At 40.3% G+C, this 15,546-nt stretch overlaps 2 protein-coding genes across 2 annotated transcripts in view; one reads left to right on the forward strand and one right to left on the reverse strand.

Moving 5' to 3' along the window:
- Positions 1-311: 311 nt before the first annotated feature.
- Positions 312-14,083, forward strand: Mettl3 (methyltransferase 3, N6-adenosine-methyltransferase complex catalytic subunit). The gene is made up of 10 exons (XM_015493070.2): positions 312-643; positions 9,166-9,383; positions 9,470-9,874; positions 10,939-11,114; positions 11,715-11,931; positions 12,150-12,337; positions 12,863-12,901; positions 13,067-13,175; positions 13,283-13,348; positions 13,512-14,083. Exons 1-10 carry the CDS (start codon positions 544-546, stop codon positions 13,626-13,628), a joined length of 1,635 nt encoding a protein of 544 aa, XP_015348556.1. The 5' UTR covers positions 312-543; the 3' UTR covers positions 13,629-14,083.
- A 554-nt stretch (positions 14,084-14,637) lies between these two features.
- The window catches only part of Tox4 (TOX high mobility group box family member 4), a 16,036-nt gene continuing 15,127 nt past the window's right edge, over positions 14,638-15,546 (reverse strand). Inside the window, exon 6 of the mRNA XM_048799520.1 lies at positions 14,638-15,546. Within this exon, the coding sequence (XP_048655477.1) occupies positions 14,860-15,546 (687 nt within the window). The 3' untranslated portion in view covers positions 14,638-14,859.

Consider the following 15,546-nt stretch of genomic DNA (forward strand, 5'->3'; position numbering starts at 1 on the left):
TGTTTTTTTTTTTTTTTTTTTTTTGGTGTGTTTTTGATGTGTGTGTGGGTGTGGTGGAAATGAATGTATGGAAACATAAACCTACCACACCTCCAATGAAAAAGGTGTTAGTACCAAACTGTAAAGGAACTAGCGGTCGTTTTAAAAAGACATAGGCGCAGTACTAACTGCGTTATCTTAGCCTACGTCCGCCCTCAGGACTAATTTCCTACTATTCAACATGGCCGCATGCGCGTCTCTAAGCAACATGGCCGCTCTGCCAGGCACCAACATGGGAGGCACAGCTTCATGGCGCCCAGAAGCACAAAAGAGCCCTCACAAGGAATACATCTGCTATTCTGTCAACACCTAAAGTGGCTTTAATTGCAACTTCCCCACCTGACCGCGAAACCGGAAGTGGCCTTTGGACTTGTGAATCTCCAGGGATTTGTTTCCGGTTAGTCTTCGGGTGTCCGCGTGAGAATTGAATGTGTCTTCCAGCAAGGGTTGGGAGGTGCTAGTCCTCCGCGCCTGATTCGAGTGAGTCCGGGCTGCGAGACCAGGATGTCGGACACGTGGAGTTCTATCCAGGCCCACAAGAAGCAGTTGGACTCGCTTCGGGAGAGATTGCAGCGGAGGCGGAAACAGGACTCGGGGCACTTGGGTGAGGCGCGGGGAAGTCGGGGGCCAGGTTTGGCTAGGGAGGGAGGGAGAGGGCCCTGGAGAAAAACACAGCTCCGGAGTCAGCGTCCTTGCCCAGCGGCCGTTTCTCTGATGCCTCATACATTGGCATCCTTTTCTCCCCTTCAGCCACACAGACCGTCATTCTCCTGCAGGCAGTTCGCACTTCCTCTCCACCCCGGGCCTTTTTCCTCTAGCTAACAAACCGAACCGACGCGGGATCTCTTCCCTCGTCCAACTTCCCACTCCTCTTAAGTATGTGAGAATATCGCCTTTGCGAGGTCCTTTAGTCTTCTGTCCCGCGTAGTAGCAAGCCCCCCTTTTTGTTGCTACTATGGTGCTTTGTTCTTCTTTCGGTTATAGAGAGACTGCACGAAAGCGGTCGTTTCTTTTTGACTATAGGTACAGTGAGCAGGACTGTGCTCACTTTCATCCACTGTGCCCACAGTTAAGTGGCCCGCACAGGGTACTCTCTAACTAGGTAGGTGTTGCTAAAAGAGTAGGGAAACTGACATTTACATAGCGAGCAAGAATCTGAAAACATTTAGTTTTTGGTTTTCAAAATTTCTCCTTTCCTACTTATGACAGTCATGACTTGAAGTAACTTGAACTTGAAGTAACTGGAGATTTTCAAGTTCAACCCTAATTTTCTTCCATCCCCAGCGCAGACCTTAAATTACTTAAGGCAAATCAATTGCAGAGTTCTGTGAGGACAGTGAATTCATATCACCTTGTGGCAGTTTGTTCCGTTTTCTATCAGTATTGTCAACTCCATCTTTAAATCTTGCTTTGATTAGTTTCAGGTACTCATATTCTGCTACCTAGATCAGAAGATGTACTGGCAGGATTTTCACACCATGATTAATATTGCTTAATTAATTAATATTACAGTGTTTTCATGAGTCTAGTTAGATAAAAATAAGATGCTGCCCTCAAGGAGTTTAAAATATAGTTGAGAATCAAGGATAGATACTAATAAAAAGTCAGAAGCAAACATGCAATCCCAGCAAATCGGAAGGCAGAGGTAGAAAAATTGAAAATTCAAGGACTGCCTGGACAATTTAGGGAGACCCTGACTCAAAAAATAAAAAGGGCTGGGGATGTAGCTCAGTGGTACAGTGCCTCTGGGTTCTATCTCTTAGTACTGGAAAAGTAAGAAACACAATATCATATGTAAGATTCAAATGAATGGATCCAAGCTATATGGTTAAGAAAGAATAAGATCTAGTATAGACAGTGAAGCCATTATAGTGAAGTTGGCACTTCAGTTGGTTTTGGGCTATGTAGAACTTACATTTTTATTATTTATTTACTTACTTTTTTTTGGTGATGCTGGGGATTGAACCCAGAGCCTTCCTTGTACATTCGAGGCAGACACTCTACCAACTGAGCTATATCCCTAGTCTTACTGTCTTATTTTTTAATAAAAAGTTAAGAGGGCAGTATAGTAAAGGAAGAAGTGCAGACATAGGATGTGGGAATAAGTAGTAGTCAAGCTTTAGAGTAATTACTGAATTCCCATGTTGGTATATAAACTTGAATATCTCTGACTGGTAAATCCAGTTTACTCTGTGTTTTTTTTTTTTTTTCTTGTTTTTGTATTCATTGGTTTCCCATTTTTAAAAATCTTTTTCCTTTTTTATTTATGATACTAGGGATTGTACCCAGGACCATTTTACCTCTAAACTGTATCCTCAGCTCCCCCTCACCCCCCTCCCCCTTTTTAAAAAATATTTTTTGGTTATGAATGGACCTTTATTTTTTTGTTTATATGTGGTGCTGAGAATCGAACCCAGTGCTTCACACATGCTAGGCAAGTGCTCTACCACTGAGCTACAACCCTTTTTATTTCTATTTTGAGACAGTGTCTTGCTAAGTTGCCCAGGCTGCCCACTAACTGGCCGTCCTCCTGCCTCAGCCTGCCAAGTAGATGGAATTACAAGTGTTCACCACTTCTTAGACTCCCTAGTTTCTTTTATCCATATTAATTTTATATAGAAAATAATGCTTAATTTTACTTTTTTTGTTTTTGTTTTTGTACTGGAGATTGAACTCGGGTATTCAAACACTGAACCGAATTCCCAGCCGTATTTTGTATTTTATTTAGAGACAGGGTCTCACTGAGTTGCTTAGCACCTTGCTTTTGCTGAGGCTGATTTTGGACTTATGATCCTCCTGTCTCACCTCCCGAGCCACTGGGATTACAGACGTGCCACCACACCTAGCTCCAGCTCTTTTTAATTTTATTTATTTATTTTGATACTGGGAATTGAACCCAGGGGTACCTAACCCCTGAGCCACACACACAAAACCCTTTTTATTTTATATATATATATATTTAGTTGCAGTTGGACATAATACCTTTATTTTATTTATTTTTATTTGGTGCTGAGGATCAAACCCAGCACCTTGCATGTGTTAGGTGAGCGCTCTACCACTGAGCCACAAATCCAGCCCCCTTTTTATTTTTTGAGACGGGGTCTTGCTGAGTTGCTTAGGGCCTCACTAAGTTTGGCCTCAAACTTCTGATTCTCCTGTTTTAGCCTCTCAGGTTGATGGGATTACAGGTGTGTGCCACCAAGCCTGGCCCTTAGCGCTGTTTTAAAACTATTTTGAAATAGGCCTTGAACTTGCGATACTCCTGCCTCAGCTTCCCAGGTAGCTAGGATTATAGGCATGTGCCACCATACCCTGCTAATATTTTCTGTGAGAAAATTTGCCCGACCACTTTAAAATTTTAACATGATGAGAAAATCATGTATGAGCAAACAGGGTTTCTGATATATATATATATATATATATATATGCATATATATATATATATATATATATATATTTTTTTTTTTTAATCTTTATTTTATATTTATGTGGTGCTGAGGATTGAACCCAGTGCCTCATGCATGCTAGGCAAGCACTCTATCTCTGAGCCACAATCCCAGCCCAGGGTTTCTGTTACTCTAACATTTCCTTATTTACTAGTTGCATGCAAGCTCACTTGTGTTGAAAAAACCACTTTGTAGAGAAACAGATTGTATGTAGGTGATGTATTAATAATTAAGTCAGAGAAAAACCTGTTCTGTAGAGGGTTTTTGTGCCTGCCAAAGACCTTCAAGTGTTCATCAGGTATGCAGCACTGAGATGTAGGCTGTATGAGTGAGTTGCTTTATTAGCATAAAAGAAGGGCTAATATTCCATTCTTGTTATAACTAGAAACTCAACAATTACCATACTGCATTTGGGCACTGTCAGTTAACTAACTTTTCAATTTAGGCATTTCTGTAAGAGGCAATATAGTCTTGTTTTGTCACCTCTCCATATTTTCCACTTAGAGAACCCATCACTATTTTAGTCCCCTGAGCCTCTTTTGCAGCATAGAAGAATGTGACAGCCTTGGGTAAGTACATTTCTTCTATGGATATTTATTAACTTTAGTATGAAATAATTTTTTTTTTTTCATTCAGCAATAGCAGTTGGGAAAAGATACCTGAGAATTCAAGTAGTCATTTCTACAAAGTGACCTACAATGTTAATTTTTATAGACTATTAAATCAGTGTATTGTATTAATGTATTAATGTACTTTTTGTGTAGTTCTCTTTCATTTTTTTTGTGACAAGTCATCCTCTATTTGTGGTTTGTTTTATGGTTTTAATTGTTCTTCACCATACCTTTTTATGCTGTTTCTGTTTCTAAATGCATACTCTTTAGATGAAGAATGATTCTTTTTTCTTTTTTTATTTTTTGCAGTGCTGGGGATCAAACCCAGGTCTTGATTATGCCAGATAAGTGCTCTACCACAGAGCTACATCCCCAGCCCTAGGTGGATGATTCTAATTGCTCCTAGTTATTTTAAATTGTATTTTATTTTTCTTTTATATTAATCACATTTTGGTTTCAACCAAACTTAGAGCCTTGGAACTTTCATCCAGTGCTAAACTGTTTAATCATTTTAAATTGTATTCTTCCTTGAATGTAAATATTCTTTTTCAGAGGTAAATATTTTGACTTGTATATTCACCTTGTAGATTCCAAAAGAATTTTTTAGGTTGAAATTAAACAGATATTATTTCCTGACCCAGAACTTTGACCCATTTTGGGGGGTTGTATGGGAATACATAGGGATGAAATATAAATTAATCAGTGTGTCACTGTCCTCTTTGTTTTGATTATTCCAAAGTGTATATTTCTTTGGTTTTTAGGATTTTTAGGAAAACACTGTGGAACACAACTTTATTAGTTTATTAATCACAGTTTGTTCATATAATATGTAACCAAAAGCTTGATAAAATTTAGATTATTCAGTTCTCTCACAGGAACTAAAAAATTTTCCTAACAATCGTGGCTTTGTAGTATTACTGAAATCTAATATTCAAGTAGTTATTACTGAGCTCTATGTTTAAAGACAGGGATTTTAAAAAATGAACTAAAATACATCCATATCATTAATGAATATAAAATATTATGAGCAAAGACTCATTGAAAGACTACTGTTAGCTTGGCATTTGTATTAGTATGTTTTTGTAACTCTAAATAAATATCAGACACACACTACTTTATAAGGAAAAGAGATGAGGCTGGGCATGGTGGGATATTGCCTGTTATTGACATATCTCATAATTGAAAACTTGGAACCAATTGGTTAAGATGCAGATACACAGATGTTCCAGCCAATAACCTGTGCTTTGCTATTTGATATTCCAGTCTCCAAAATTGTGAGCAGTAAACCTCTTTCCCTCCAACCCTCACTCCCTTCCTTCCTATCTTCCCTTCTCTAAAACTGTGGGCTAAATAATTTTTCCTTCTTCAGCACTAGGAATTGAACATGGGCATTCTACCTTTGGACAATACCACCATGCCTTTTAATCTTTTATTTTGAGACAGAGTCTAAGTTGCTGAGATTGGCTTCAGACTTGCAATTCTCCTGCCTCAGCCTTCCAAGTCAGCTGGATTACAGACACACACCATCATGCTTGGCTATCATTTTTTTCTTTTTGTGGGGAGAGGTTAGTAGGGATTGAACCCAGTGCGCTTTACCACTGAACTATATCCCGAGTCCTTTTTTTTTTTTTTTTTTCAGTATTTATTTTTTAGCTGTACACAATACCTTTATTTTGTTTGTTTATTTTTATGTAGTGTTGAGGATTGAACACAGGGCCTCATGCATGTCAGGTGAGCGCTCTACCGCTGAGCCACAACTCCAGCCCTATCCCGAGTCCTTTTTATTATTTTAGTCTTCCTTTTTTTTCCTTTTGTTTTAAGTCACCTCCTTCCCCAACCCTCTGAATTGTCCTGGTGCTCCAACCTCACATATTTCCCTAAAGCTTGGGACTTTTAGGCCCTGTCTACTGGTCCTCTTGTTATCTGCCTTCCACCACCCAGTGGGTGAGCCACTGGCAAGATTCAAGGGCCTAAGTCTGGCTCTCCAGAGAGTACTACAGGCTGCTCCCCGACTTCCCAGAAATCACCGAGTTGCAACTGAATCTCTCAGGCACCATTGGTTCCTGTTCTGTCATAACCACAGTGATCTGAGTTCGGAACAAGTGATCAGATCTATTAAAACCATCTGATGGCCCTTGTCCTATTCCCAGGGCCTTTGCTTGCTTCCTTAGGGCAATCTCCATACTAGCAGTGGTGCATTTGTCCTTGGGATTTCTGGCTCCTGTTTCTTTTCCCCTACTCCTCAGCCATAGGCTATAGGCCAGTTTTTGCTCTCCCGTAGCCTCTGGCTCTCAAGGGCCCAACAGACAGTGATTTTGAAAGAAAGTGGGCACAATCCCAGCAATTTGAGAGGCTGAGGCAGGAAAATTTCAAGTTTGAGGCCAGCCTCAGCATCTTAATGAGATCCTATCTCAAAAATTAAAAAAGGGCTCGGGCTGGGGTTGTGACTCAGTGGCAGAGCACTTGCTTAGCATGTGTGAGGCACTGGGTTCAATTCTCAGCATTGCATATAAATAAATAAAGGCCTGTTTACAACTAAAACAAGTCCAAAAAAAAAAAAAAAATTAAAAAGGGCTGGGCATATGGCTCAGTGGCAAAGTGTCCATGGGTTCAGTCTTTAAGAACTATGTAATGTTTTGAACAACCAACAAAAAAAAAAAAAAAAAGAAAGAAAGAAAGTGGAGTCAGAGCCCACAAATCTACCAGGGTCACTCAGAGCAGGGGGAGTGGAAAGAGTAGCAGAGTTCGCCCTGGGCTGCTGCCCTGGCTGCCAGAAGCCAGCATGACCTGCTAATCCCTTAGTTTTTATTTTGAGACAGGTTCTCACTAAATTGCTGGTGCTGTCCACCTCCTGGCTACCATTTCTTTATAATGAATACTTTCAAAATCCTTTTTTTCTAGCTTTTATGAAGCATATTTTGTTCATTAACTATAGTTGGATATTTGGGTTACTTCCATCTTTTGGCTATGGTAAACAGTGCTGCTTTGAATCAGGGGGTATGAATATTTCTTCAAGTTCGTACTTTAAGTTTGGGGGATAGGTATCCAGAAAAAGTGGATTTGCTGGATCAAATGGTAATTACATTTTTAAATTTTTTGAGTAATCACTATGCTATTTTCCACAGCATATTTTATATTCTCACTAATAGTACACAAGAGGCCAGGTGTGGTTGTGCATATCTGTAATCCCAGTGACTTGGGAGGTTGAGGCAGGAGGATTGCAAGTTCAAGGCCAACCTGGGCAACTTAGTTAGACCCTGTCTCAAAATAAAAAATTTTAAAAAGGACTGGGATACCTCAGTGGTAGAGCACCCCTGGGTTCAAAACTCTGGCACCAAAAAAACTTGAGGAAAGAAAGCTAAATCCTGAGCACAGATGTGTACACCTGTTATCCCAATGACTCAGGAAATCAAGGCAGGAGGCTCATGAGTTCAAGATCCTTGCTGCAAGGTGGCACATGCCTGTAATCCCAGCAGCTCTGTAATCCCAGCAGCTCTGTAATCCCAAAGGTTTGGGGCTGAGGCAGGAGGAGCACGAGTTCAAAGCCAGGCTTAGCAATTTAATGAGGCACTTAGCAACTCCGTGAGACTCTGTCTTTAATAAAATATAAAAAAATGGGCTGAGGATGTGGCTCAGTGGTTAAGCATCCCTGGGTTCAACGCCCAGTACCAAAAAAAAAAAAAAAGGAACCCAAGAGGAGTGGGATGGGGGGCAAGGTCAGCATTTGGTCCTAGACTAACTTTTTATTGTACTTCTACCATAGGAATATTTTAATTCAAATTTAAATTTATTAGACTTGTAGGATCTTTGAATTACAAGAAACTAATAATCACCAGTGTAATTCTGTCCAGTGAAGGAATTTTGTTTATACTCTGTTAAGTGTGCTAATAGCAATTGTCACTTACATTTCTTACATATATTTTTAGCTTAGGTCAGTTACTCTGAAACTCTTTTCTCATCCAGACCTTCAAAGTGCTTCTGTGACCCTTCCATGTATACAGCACCTCTTTGACAAAACAAAACAAGGAATTTAGTTCTGTTTGCAAAAGTTCCAGTCTAAGATTCAGCAGAACATAAAGGAATCATAAGCAAGGTGAAGAAAGTTCTATCAATTACTTGACAGTTGCAGCTGATACTGAATTGTGGCATCTTGTTTTTCAAATAGAATACAACTTTTTTAAACCTTATTTTTTTATAAAATGTAACTGTTCTAGGAAAGTGTTGTAGTTCAACTCCAATTTTTTTGGAACCTATGAGTTAAATTTTACCAAATTCAGTTAAATCCATAAAAAATTAAAAGTCCTGCCTGAAAAAGATAATCTGTTAGCAGTTTATATTGTTGAAAGTATTTTTGACTTTTATTAAAATTTAGATTGTGGAGCTGGTTGTGGTGGCACATGCCTCTAATCCCAGGCTTAGGTAGGAGGATCACAAGTTCAAGGCTAGCCTGGGCAATTTTGTGAGGCCTTAAGCAATATAGCAAATCTTATCTCAGAAAAGAAAAAAAAAATTAGATTGTGGAACTGGGTACAGTAGAGCATATCTGTAATCCCAACAACCCAGGAAGCTGTCAAAAGATTGCAAGTTTAAGGTTAGCCTGGGAAAGCTGGTGAGACCCTTTCTCAAAATAAATAAATACAGAAGGGGCTGGGGATATAGCTCAGTTGGTAGAGTGCTTTCTTTGCATACACAAAGTTCAATCCCCAGCACCACAAAAAATAAACAAACAAACAATACAAAGGGCTAGGGATATAGTTCAGTGCCCCCCAGCACTCAATTTCTAATAATTCTAATTTACTTCCCTTGAAGCATAGCAAGGGCAAAGAATTAGGAAAATAGTTCTTATTCAACAGAGAAAGTGTAGGGGATTTCCAGAAAAATCCAGGATTATTTTGACAAAGTAGCGAATGCTCAAGTATGAAGGGTAATCTAGTGCTAAAGCTGGTCTGAGAATTTTCTGCATGAAATGAAAGATACGTATGCTGGGAATGGTAGCAAATTTGACTCCTGAAGAATTCATAAGACTGCAGTAGTTATTCTTTTATATTTTTACTTTTCTTCACTCTTAGATCTACGTAATCCAGAGGCAGCACTGTCCCCAACCTTCCGTAGTGATAGTCCAGTGCCTACTGCACCCACCTCTGGTGGTCCTAAGCCAAGCACAGCTTCAGCAGTTCCTGAATTAGCTACAGACCCCGAGTTGGAGAAGAAGTTGTTACATCACCTCTCTGATCTCACCTTAACATTGCCCACTGATGCTGTATCGATTCGTCTTGCCATCTCCACGGTAATGACTTAATACAACTGGAATATACCACTTATTTTCTGTTCATGGTCAGTGTGTAATTGCCCTCTTCTCCCTTCCTTCTCTAGCCAGATGCCCCTGCCACTCAAGATGGGGTGGAAAGCCTCCTACAGAAGTTTGCAGCTCAAGAGTTGATTGAGGTGAAGCGAGGTCTCCTACAAGATGATGCACATCCCACTCTTGTGACCTATGCTGACCATTCCAAGCTGTCTGCCATGATGGTTGCTGTGGCAGAAAAGAAAGGCCCTGGGGAGGTAGCAGGGACTATTGCAGGGCAGAAGCGGCGTGCAGAACAGGACTCGGCTACAGTAGCTGCCTTTGCCAGCTCTTTAGCCTCTGGCCTGACCTCTTCAGCATCAGAACCAGCCAAGGAGTCAGCCAAGAAATCAAGAAAACATGCTGCCTCAGATGTTGATCTGGAGATAGAAAGTCTTTTAAACCAACAGTCTACTAAGGAACAACAGAGCAAAAAGGTAGGAATCTTATCAAAGTACTATTACAATATGCTCTGAATTATATATAGCTTTGAATGAGCAGGATTTACTCCTACCGAAAGGTTCAGTCAGAATTGAGGATTGAGAGTAGTGGTTTTCAACTAAGGATGGTTTTACCCCATCCTCACCCCCCACCAAAAACATTGACAATATTTGGAGATATTTTTGTCATCACAACATGAGAGTGTGCTACTGGCTTCTGGAAGGTTGAGGCCAGTGATGTTGCTAAATATGCTACAGTGCATAGTAGGACAACCCCCTGCAATAAAGACCTGCTTGGCACAAAATGTCATTAATGCCAAGTCAAGAAACCCTGATTTAGAGAATCTGTAATTGCATCTGTTTGGATCATTAGATCAAGAGACAAGGAATCCAAATATATGAATATTGGATGATATTCATTGGACCAGCAATTACAGAAATTGATTAAAACAGTGCAAAGTAGCAGTATACCAATTTTGAGTTCTCATCTGTTTACTACTTCTAGTTGTATGAGTTTGAACAAGTTAACTTCTCTTAAGCCTTAGTCCTCTTATCTGTAAAATGAAGATAACCACAGTACCCTCCTTTTTTAGTACTGTTGAATTGATTAGGAGTAAACAGTATAGTATTAGCATTATGCCTTGGCTCAGTACTCAATAAGTACAAGTGTTTTTTTGTTTTCCTATGGAAAACAAGTTTAGCTTAATGCTTAGCAGTAGGAATCAAGCTTTTTGTGTTTAAATTTTTTTTTTAAGATATTGATGGACCTTTATTTTATTCATTTATTTGTATGTGGTGCTGAGAATCGAACCTAGTGCCTCACACATGCTAGGCAAGTGCTCTACCACTGAGCCACAACCCCATCCCACCCCCCTTGTAGTTTTACTGTATCCTAAATGCAGGTTTGAGGAAGAACTGAACCCATGAAAGATCTCTTATCCCAGAGCTCAACTTTTCCCAAGTTATTAGCTCATTTATCCTTTAAGACATCAACATCAAATAGAATTTTTTAAGAGTTGATTTGACTTAGACTCTTATGACTAAGGCTGCTTCTGTTATAGGTCAGTCAGGAGATCCTAGAGCTATTAAATACTACAACAGCGAAGGAACAGTCCATTGTTGAAAAGTTTCGTTCACGAGGTCGGGCCCAAGTACAAGAATTTTGTGACTATGGGACCAAGGAAGAGTGCATGAAAGCCAGTGATGCTGATCGACCTTGTCGCAAGCTACATTTCAGGTCTCTTGGGAGGGAATGAGGAGGGATGGATTTCCCACAAGGAGTCATTCCTTTTCAACATATTCCTTGTCTTTGGGTTTATCAGTAGTCCTATAATTTCTGGTTTGTCTTAAGTCCTCCAGACTCTTAAGGTATTACTTTCAGAAGTGGCATGGTGTGGATATAGACTATATACTCCCAAAGAGATGGGAAATTTTTTAAGTGCCCCTTTTTAGCAAGGCATCTCTTTGTCTCTTGAGCCACAAAATTAGTTTCTGAAAGGTGGATGATCACAGGAGAAATAGGAACCTAGGGTCTTAAACCAGTGTTTTATTCTGCTCTATAACAAGTCAAGTCCTTTTTGGACTGTTTTCCTTCATAAAGTAGAAAGAAGCTGAGTTTTTGTTTAGAGAGGAATTATAATTATTCTTTAGTATGAATTATGGTTTTCCACGTCACCTGCCTCTACTCTTAAGTCTTGGAGGAATCTCTAAAACTAGAGAAAATTAGGGAAGTTTTTTTTTTTTTTTTTAAAGCAAGATTTGGTACAACTTGGAACTTTTAACTGTGGTTCTACTTCTGGAGTACCATCTTGATTATTTCCCCTTTTTATTTCCCCAGGCGAATTATCAATAAACACACTGATGAATCTTTAGGTGATTGCTCTTTCCTTAACACATGTTTCCACATGGATACCTGTAAATATGTTCACTATGAAATTGATGCTTGCGTGGATCCTGAGGGTCCTGGCAGCAAGGACCATACACCAAGCCAGGAGCTTGCTCTTACACAGAGTGTTGGAGGTGACTCCAGTGCAGATCGACTCTTTCCACCTCAGGTATTTGCATGCTTAGAAAACTCATTTTGACTTAATGGATTTCTGTCTCAATAGTACAGTCATACATGTAGGAAAGAGGGCATAATTTAGCAACTTGTCTTGCTGGTTGGGAATGAAGTGGGATAGATATAAGGGAGTAGAAAATCAAATGGAAAAGGGATGGGACCATGAATTTAAGAGTGAAGGAAGGGAAGATGACCAAATGCCACCTCACACAGTGGATCTGTTGTGATATCCGTTACCTGGACGTCAGTATCTTGGGCAAGTTTGCAGTTGTGATGGCTGACCCACCCTGGGATATTCACATGGAGCTGCCCTATGGGACCCTGACAGATGATGAGATGCGCAGGCTCAACATTCCAGTACTGCAGGATGATGGCTTTCTCTTCCTCTGGGTCACAGGCAGGTAATACAGCTCAAAGATATGTAGTTATGAGCAGATATAGTATGGTGAGTACTGGGTTTCCTAGCCCTGCTATTAAATATATGACTGATTTAGACTTTTTTAAGACTTATTTATAACACAAATGATACTATGAATCATATAACTCTGAATTTGCACCTTAAGAAAGGTAATGTCTTATGAGTACTTTTACTGTTTCATTCTTGGATCCACCTTGTTGCTCAGATGGTATCTGTATCTTGCATGTAAATGGTTCACTGAGTATCTACTGGAGGAAAAAAAGGTTTTTTGGTTTTTTTTCCAGAATAAGGATGCTTTACCATTGTGTTACATTTCCAGCCTTTTTATTTATTTTCCAAGACCGGATCTTGCTAAGTTGTGGTCCTTCTGCCTCAGCATCCCAAGTTGGTGGGATCATAGGCATGCAGCACCATGCCCAGCAAAAAAAATTTCTGATCTTAATAACAGATATTTTGAAGGGAGAGAAAAATCAGGGCATACAAGTAATTAATCGTTATTTCTTTTCAGAGCCATGGAGTTGGGCAGAGAATGTCTTAACCTCTGGGGGTAAGTAGCAATTGTGTTGCTTTAAGGGAAATTAATACTTGTTATGTTGTGAGGTAATGTGTTCCCTGCTCCCCAGAATATAGCTGATTCCTTGCCTTTATAGATAATACTGTCCTCAAAACTGTAAAAGTCTGGTTAAAACTTTAGTTGTCTTATGCCTCACAGTTATGAACGGGTAGATGAAATTATCTGGGTGAAGACAAATCAACTGCAGCGCATCATTCGGACTGGCCGTACAGGTCACTGGTTGAACCATGGGAAGGAGCACTGCTTGGTGAGCAGCAGTATGGTCCTATTCAATAAGAGGAATTGATTTTCTCTATAGAGAAAAAGTTGAAAAATGTAATTTCATAAGGTAATCCTGTTCTCTGTGGTGAGCAGGTTGGTGTCAAAGGAAATCCTCAAGGCTTCAACCAGGGTCTGGATTGCGATGTGATTGTAGCGGAGGTATGTGCTTCCTGAGGCATCCACATCTTTCACATTTACATTATCATTCATGTCAGGTGTATTTTCATCCTAAGTTTTTCTCATATGGATCATAAACATGATAGGGCTAGAACTACAATCTTGGGTAACTTAAAAAGTAGCTATTGGTGTCTTTATTTTTTAGGTTCGTTCCACTAGTCATAAACCAGATGAAATTTATGGCATGATTGAGAGATTGTCCCCTGGCACTCGCAAGATTGAGTTGTTTGGACGACCACACAATGTGCAACCCAACTGGTAAGATGACTGACTGGAGAACAAGCTAGCCCCCAAGGTGCATACTGTTTATAAATAAGGACAGAAATCAACGTGAGCTTCACATCCATTCTGGTAGTTGGTAATGGGTTTCAAAGGATTTAAGTAGCTTAAGCTTGTACTCCAATACTAACTGGAAACCCAACAGTTTCTAGGACCCAAGGCACTATTCTCTCCACTCAGTGCTTGAATCTGTTTCTATGTGCTGTATTAAATCTGCCCCCTGGTGGCTACTAAGAATCTATTCCCTCTGTCAACAGTAGTAATATCTTCTATTCCTTTAAAAAACATGTTGTTTGTGTTTTATTTACCCAAGGAGTACTCACTGGCATCAGCAACTTTGTGAAGCAAGCTTGGCTAGGCATCAGTTAGTAACCCTTTGATAATACACATCCAGCTTTTATGTTTTGTTTTTTTATTTGGGGGGTACCTGGGATTGAACTCAGGAATTGAGCCACGTCCCCAGCCCTTTTTTTTTTTGTATTTTACTTAGAGACAGGGTCTCATTGAGTTGCTTAGTGCTTCACAGCCGCTGAGGCTGGCTTTGAACTCATGATCCTCCTGTCTCAGCCTCCCAAGCCGCTGGGATGACAAGCGTGCACCACCATGCCCGGCACATCCCCCGTTTTAACATCAGCATCTGTGCCAATACTTAACTAGTCATGCTACCATATGCTCTTCTGGTGTTATGGTCTTTTAAAATGAACAGACATGAATATTAGATGGGATNGGACAGCATGCCTTTATTTTATTTGTTTATTTTTATGTGGTGCTGAGGATCGAACCCAGTGCCTCACAAGTACAAGGCAAGCGCTCTACCTCTGAGCCAAGCCCCAGCCCCTAAAAAATAATATTAAAAAAAGGACCTAGTAAAAGTGTAAGTACTTATAACTACAAAGTTTAGGATCCTTGGGGAGACACCTCTAAATAAGAACTATAGGTTATATAATTATTTCTTTCTCATAAAAGCACAGTGTTATCTCTGCTTAACTTACGGAGTGATCTAGGACAGAAAGACAATGTTTTTTTTTTTGCCCAAAACAAGATTTTGGGTGGAAGAACTCACTGCTACAGAGAACTGTCATCTGTCTGAAGGATGTTTCTTTTTTCTTTTTAATTTTATTTTGTTGATTGTTATTATACATGATAGTAAGTTACACATGACAGTCTGCAAATCTGCAGAATGTTTCCTACTCCAGGTTGCCAGGCATTAAATGCTAGCAGCAACTCCTACTTTTGAAAATGCTCTTACACATTTCCATTGGTCTAAAGGAAACAATTAAAAACAGGCTTACCTCAGGAACTACGTCTGTAATCATCTCACAGATGGTCTCAGGGGAGGTTGCCTCTACTGTATGGGCTTCAGGACTGCTGTTCATAGGTCGCTCAGGACTGCTTTCCACAGCTGGCGGGACTAAGGTAGTCTGCATTTTCAGAGTGGGTGGAGGCACAATCTTGCTTTGCAGAGGAGGTGGCTGTTGTTGTAAATTGATTCGAACTTTCTGAGGTGGAGGCTGTTGCATGGCCTGAAGTGGAGGAGGCTGCTGCAGAATGGTGACTTGCTGCTGAGTTGGGGGCTGAGGCATCTGTTGTAATGGAGGGGGCTGTAGTCGAGGCGGAGGCAGTTGCATGGAAGCAGCAGCTGCTGCTGCTGCCTGCAACACTGACCGAGTAACAATCTGGGCTTGCTGGCTGGGCTGGATGGTAGCTGTACTAGTTTGACCTAATTGAAGCCCCCGGGAGGTCACCACTGTGGCTGGGATAACAGTAACCATCCCTCCTTGAGACATGGTAATAGAAGAGGGCAACATCTGTTTGGTAATAATCAACTTCGTGATATTGGGCTGACCCCCAGCCCCAGAAGATGCCTGGTTTGCCACATAGGATGAAAGAGTGGAGTTAAC

Source organism: Marmota marmota, unplaced genomic scaffold (assembly GCF_001458135.2).
Source record: "Marmota marmota marmota unplaced genomic scaffold, marMar, whole genome shotgun sequence".
Classification (NCBI taxonomy): domain Eukaryota; kingdom Metazoa; phylum Chordata; class Mammalia; order Rodentia; family Sciuridae; genus Marmota; species Marmota marmota.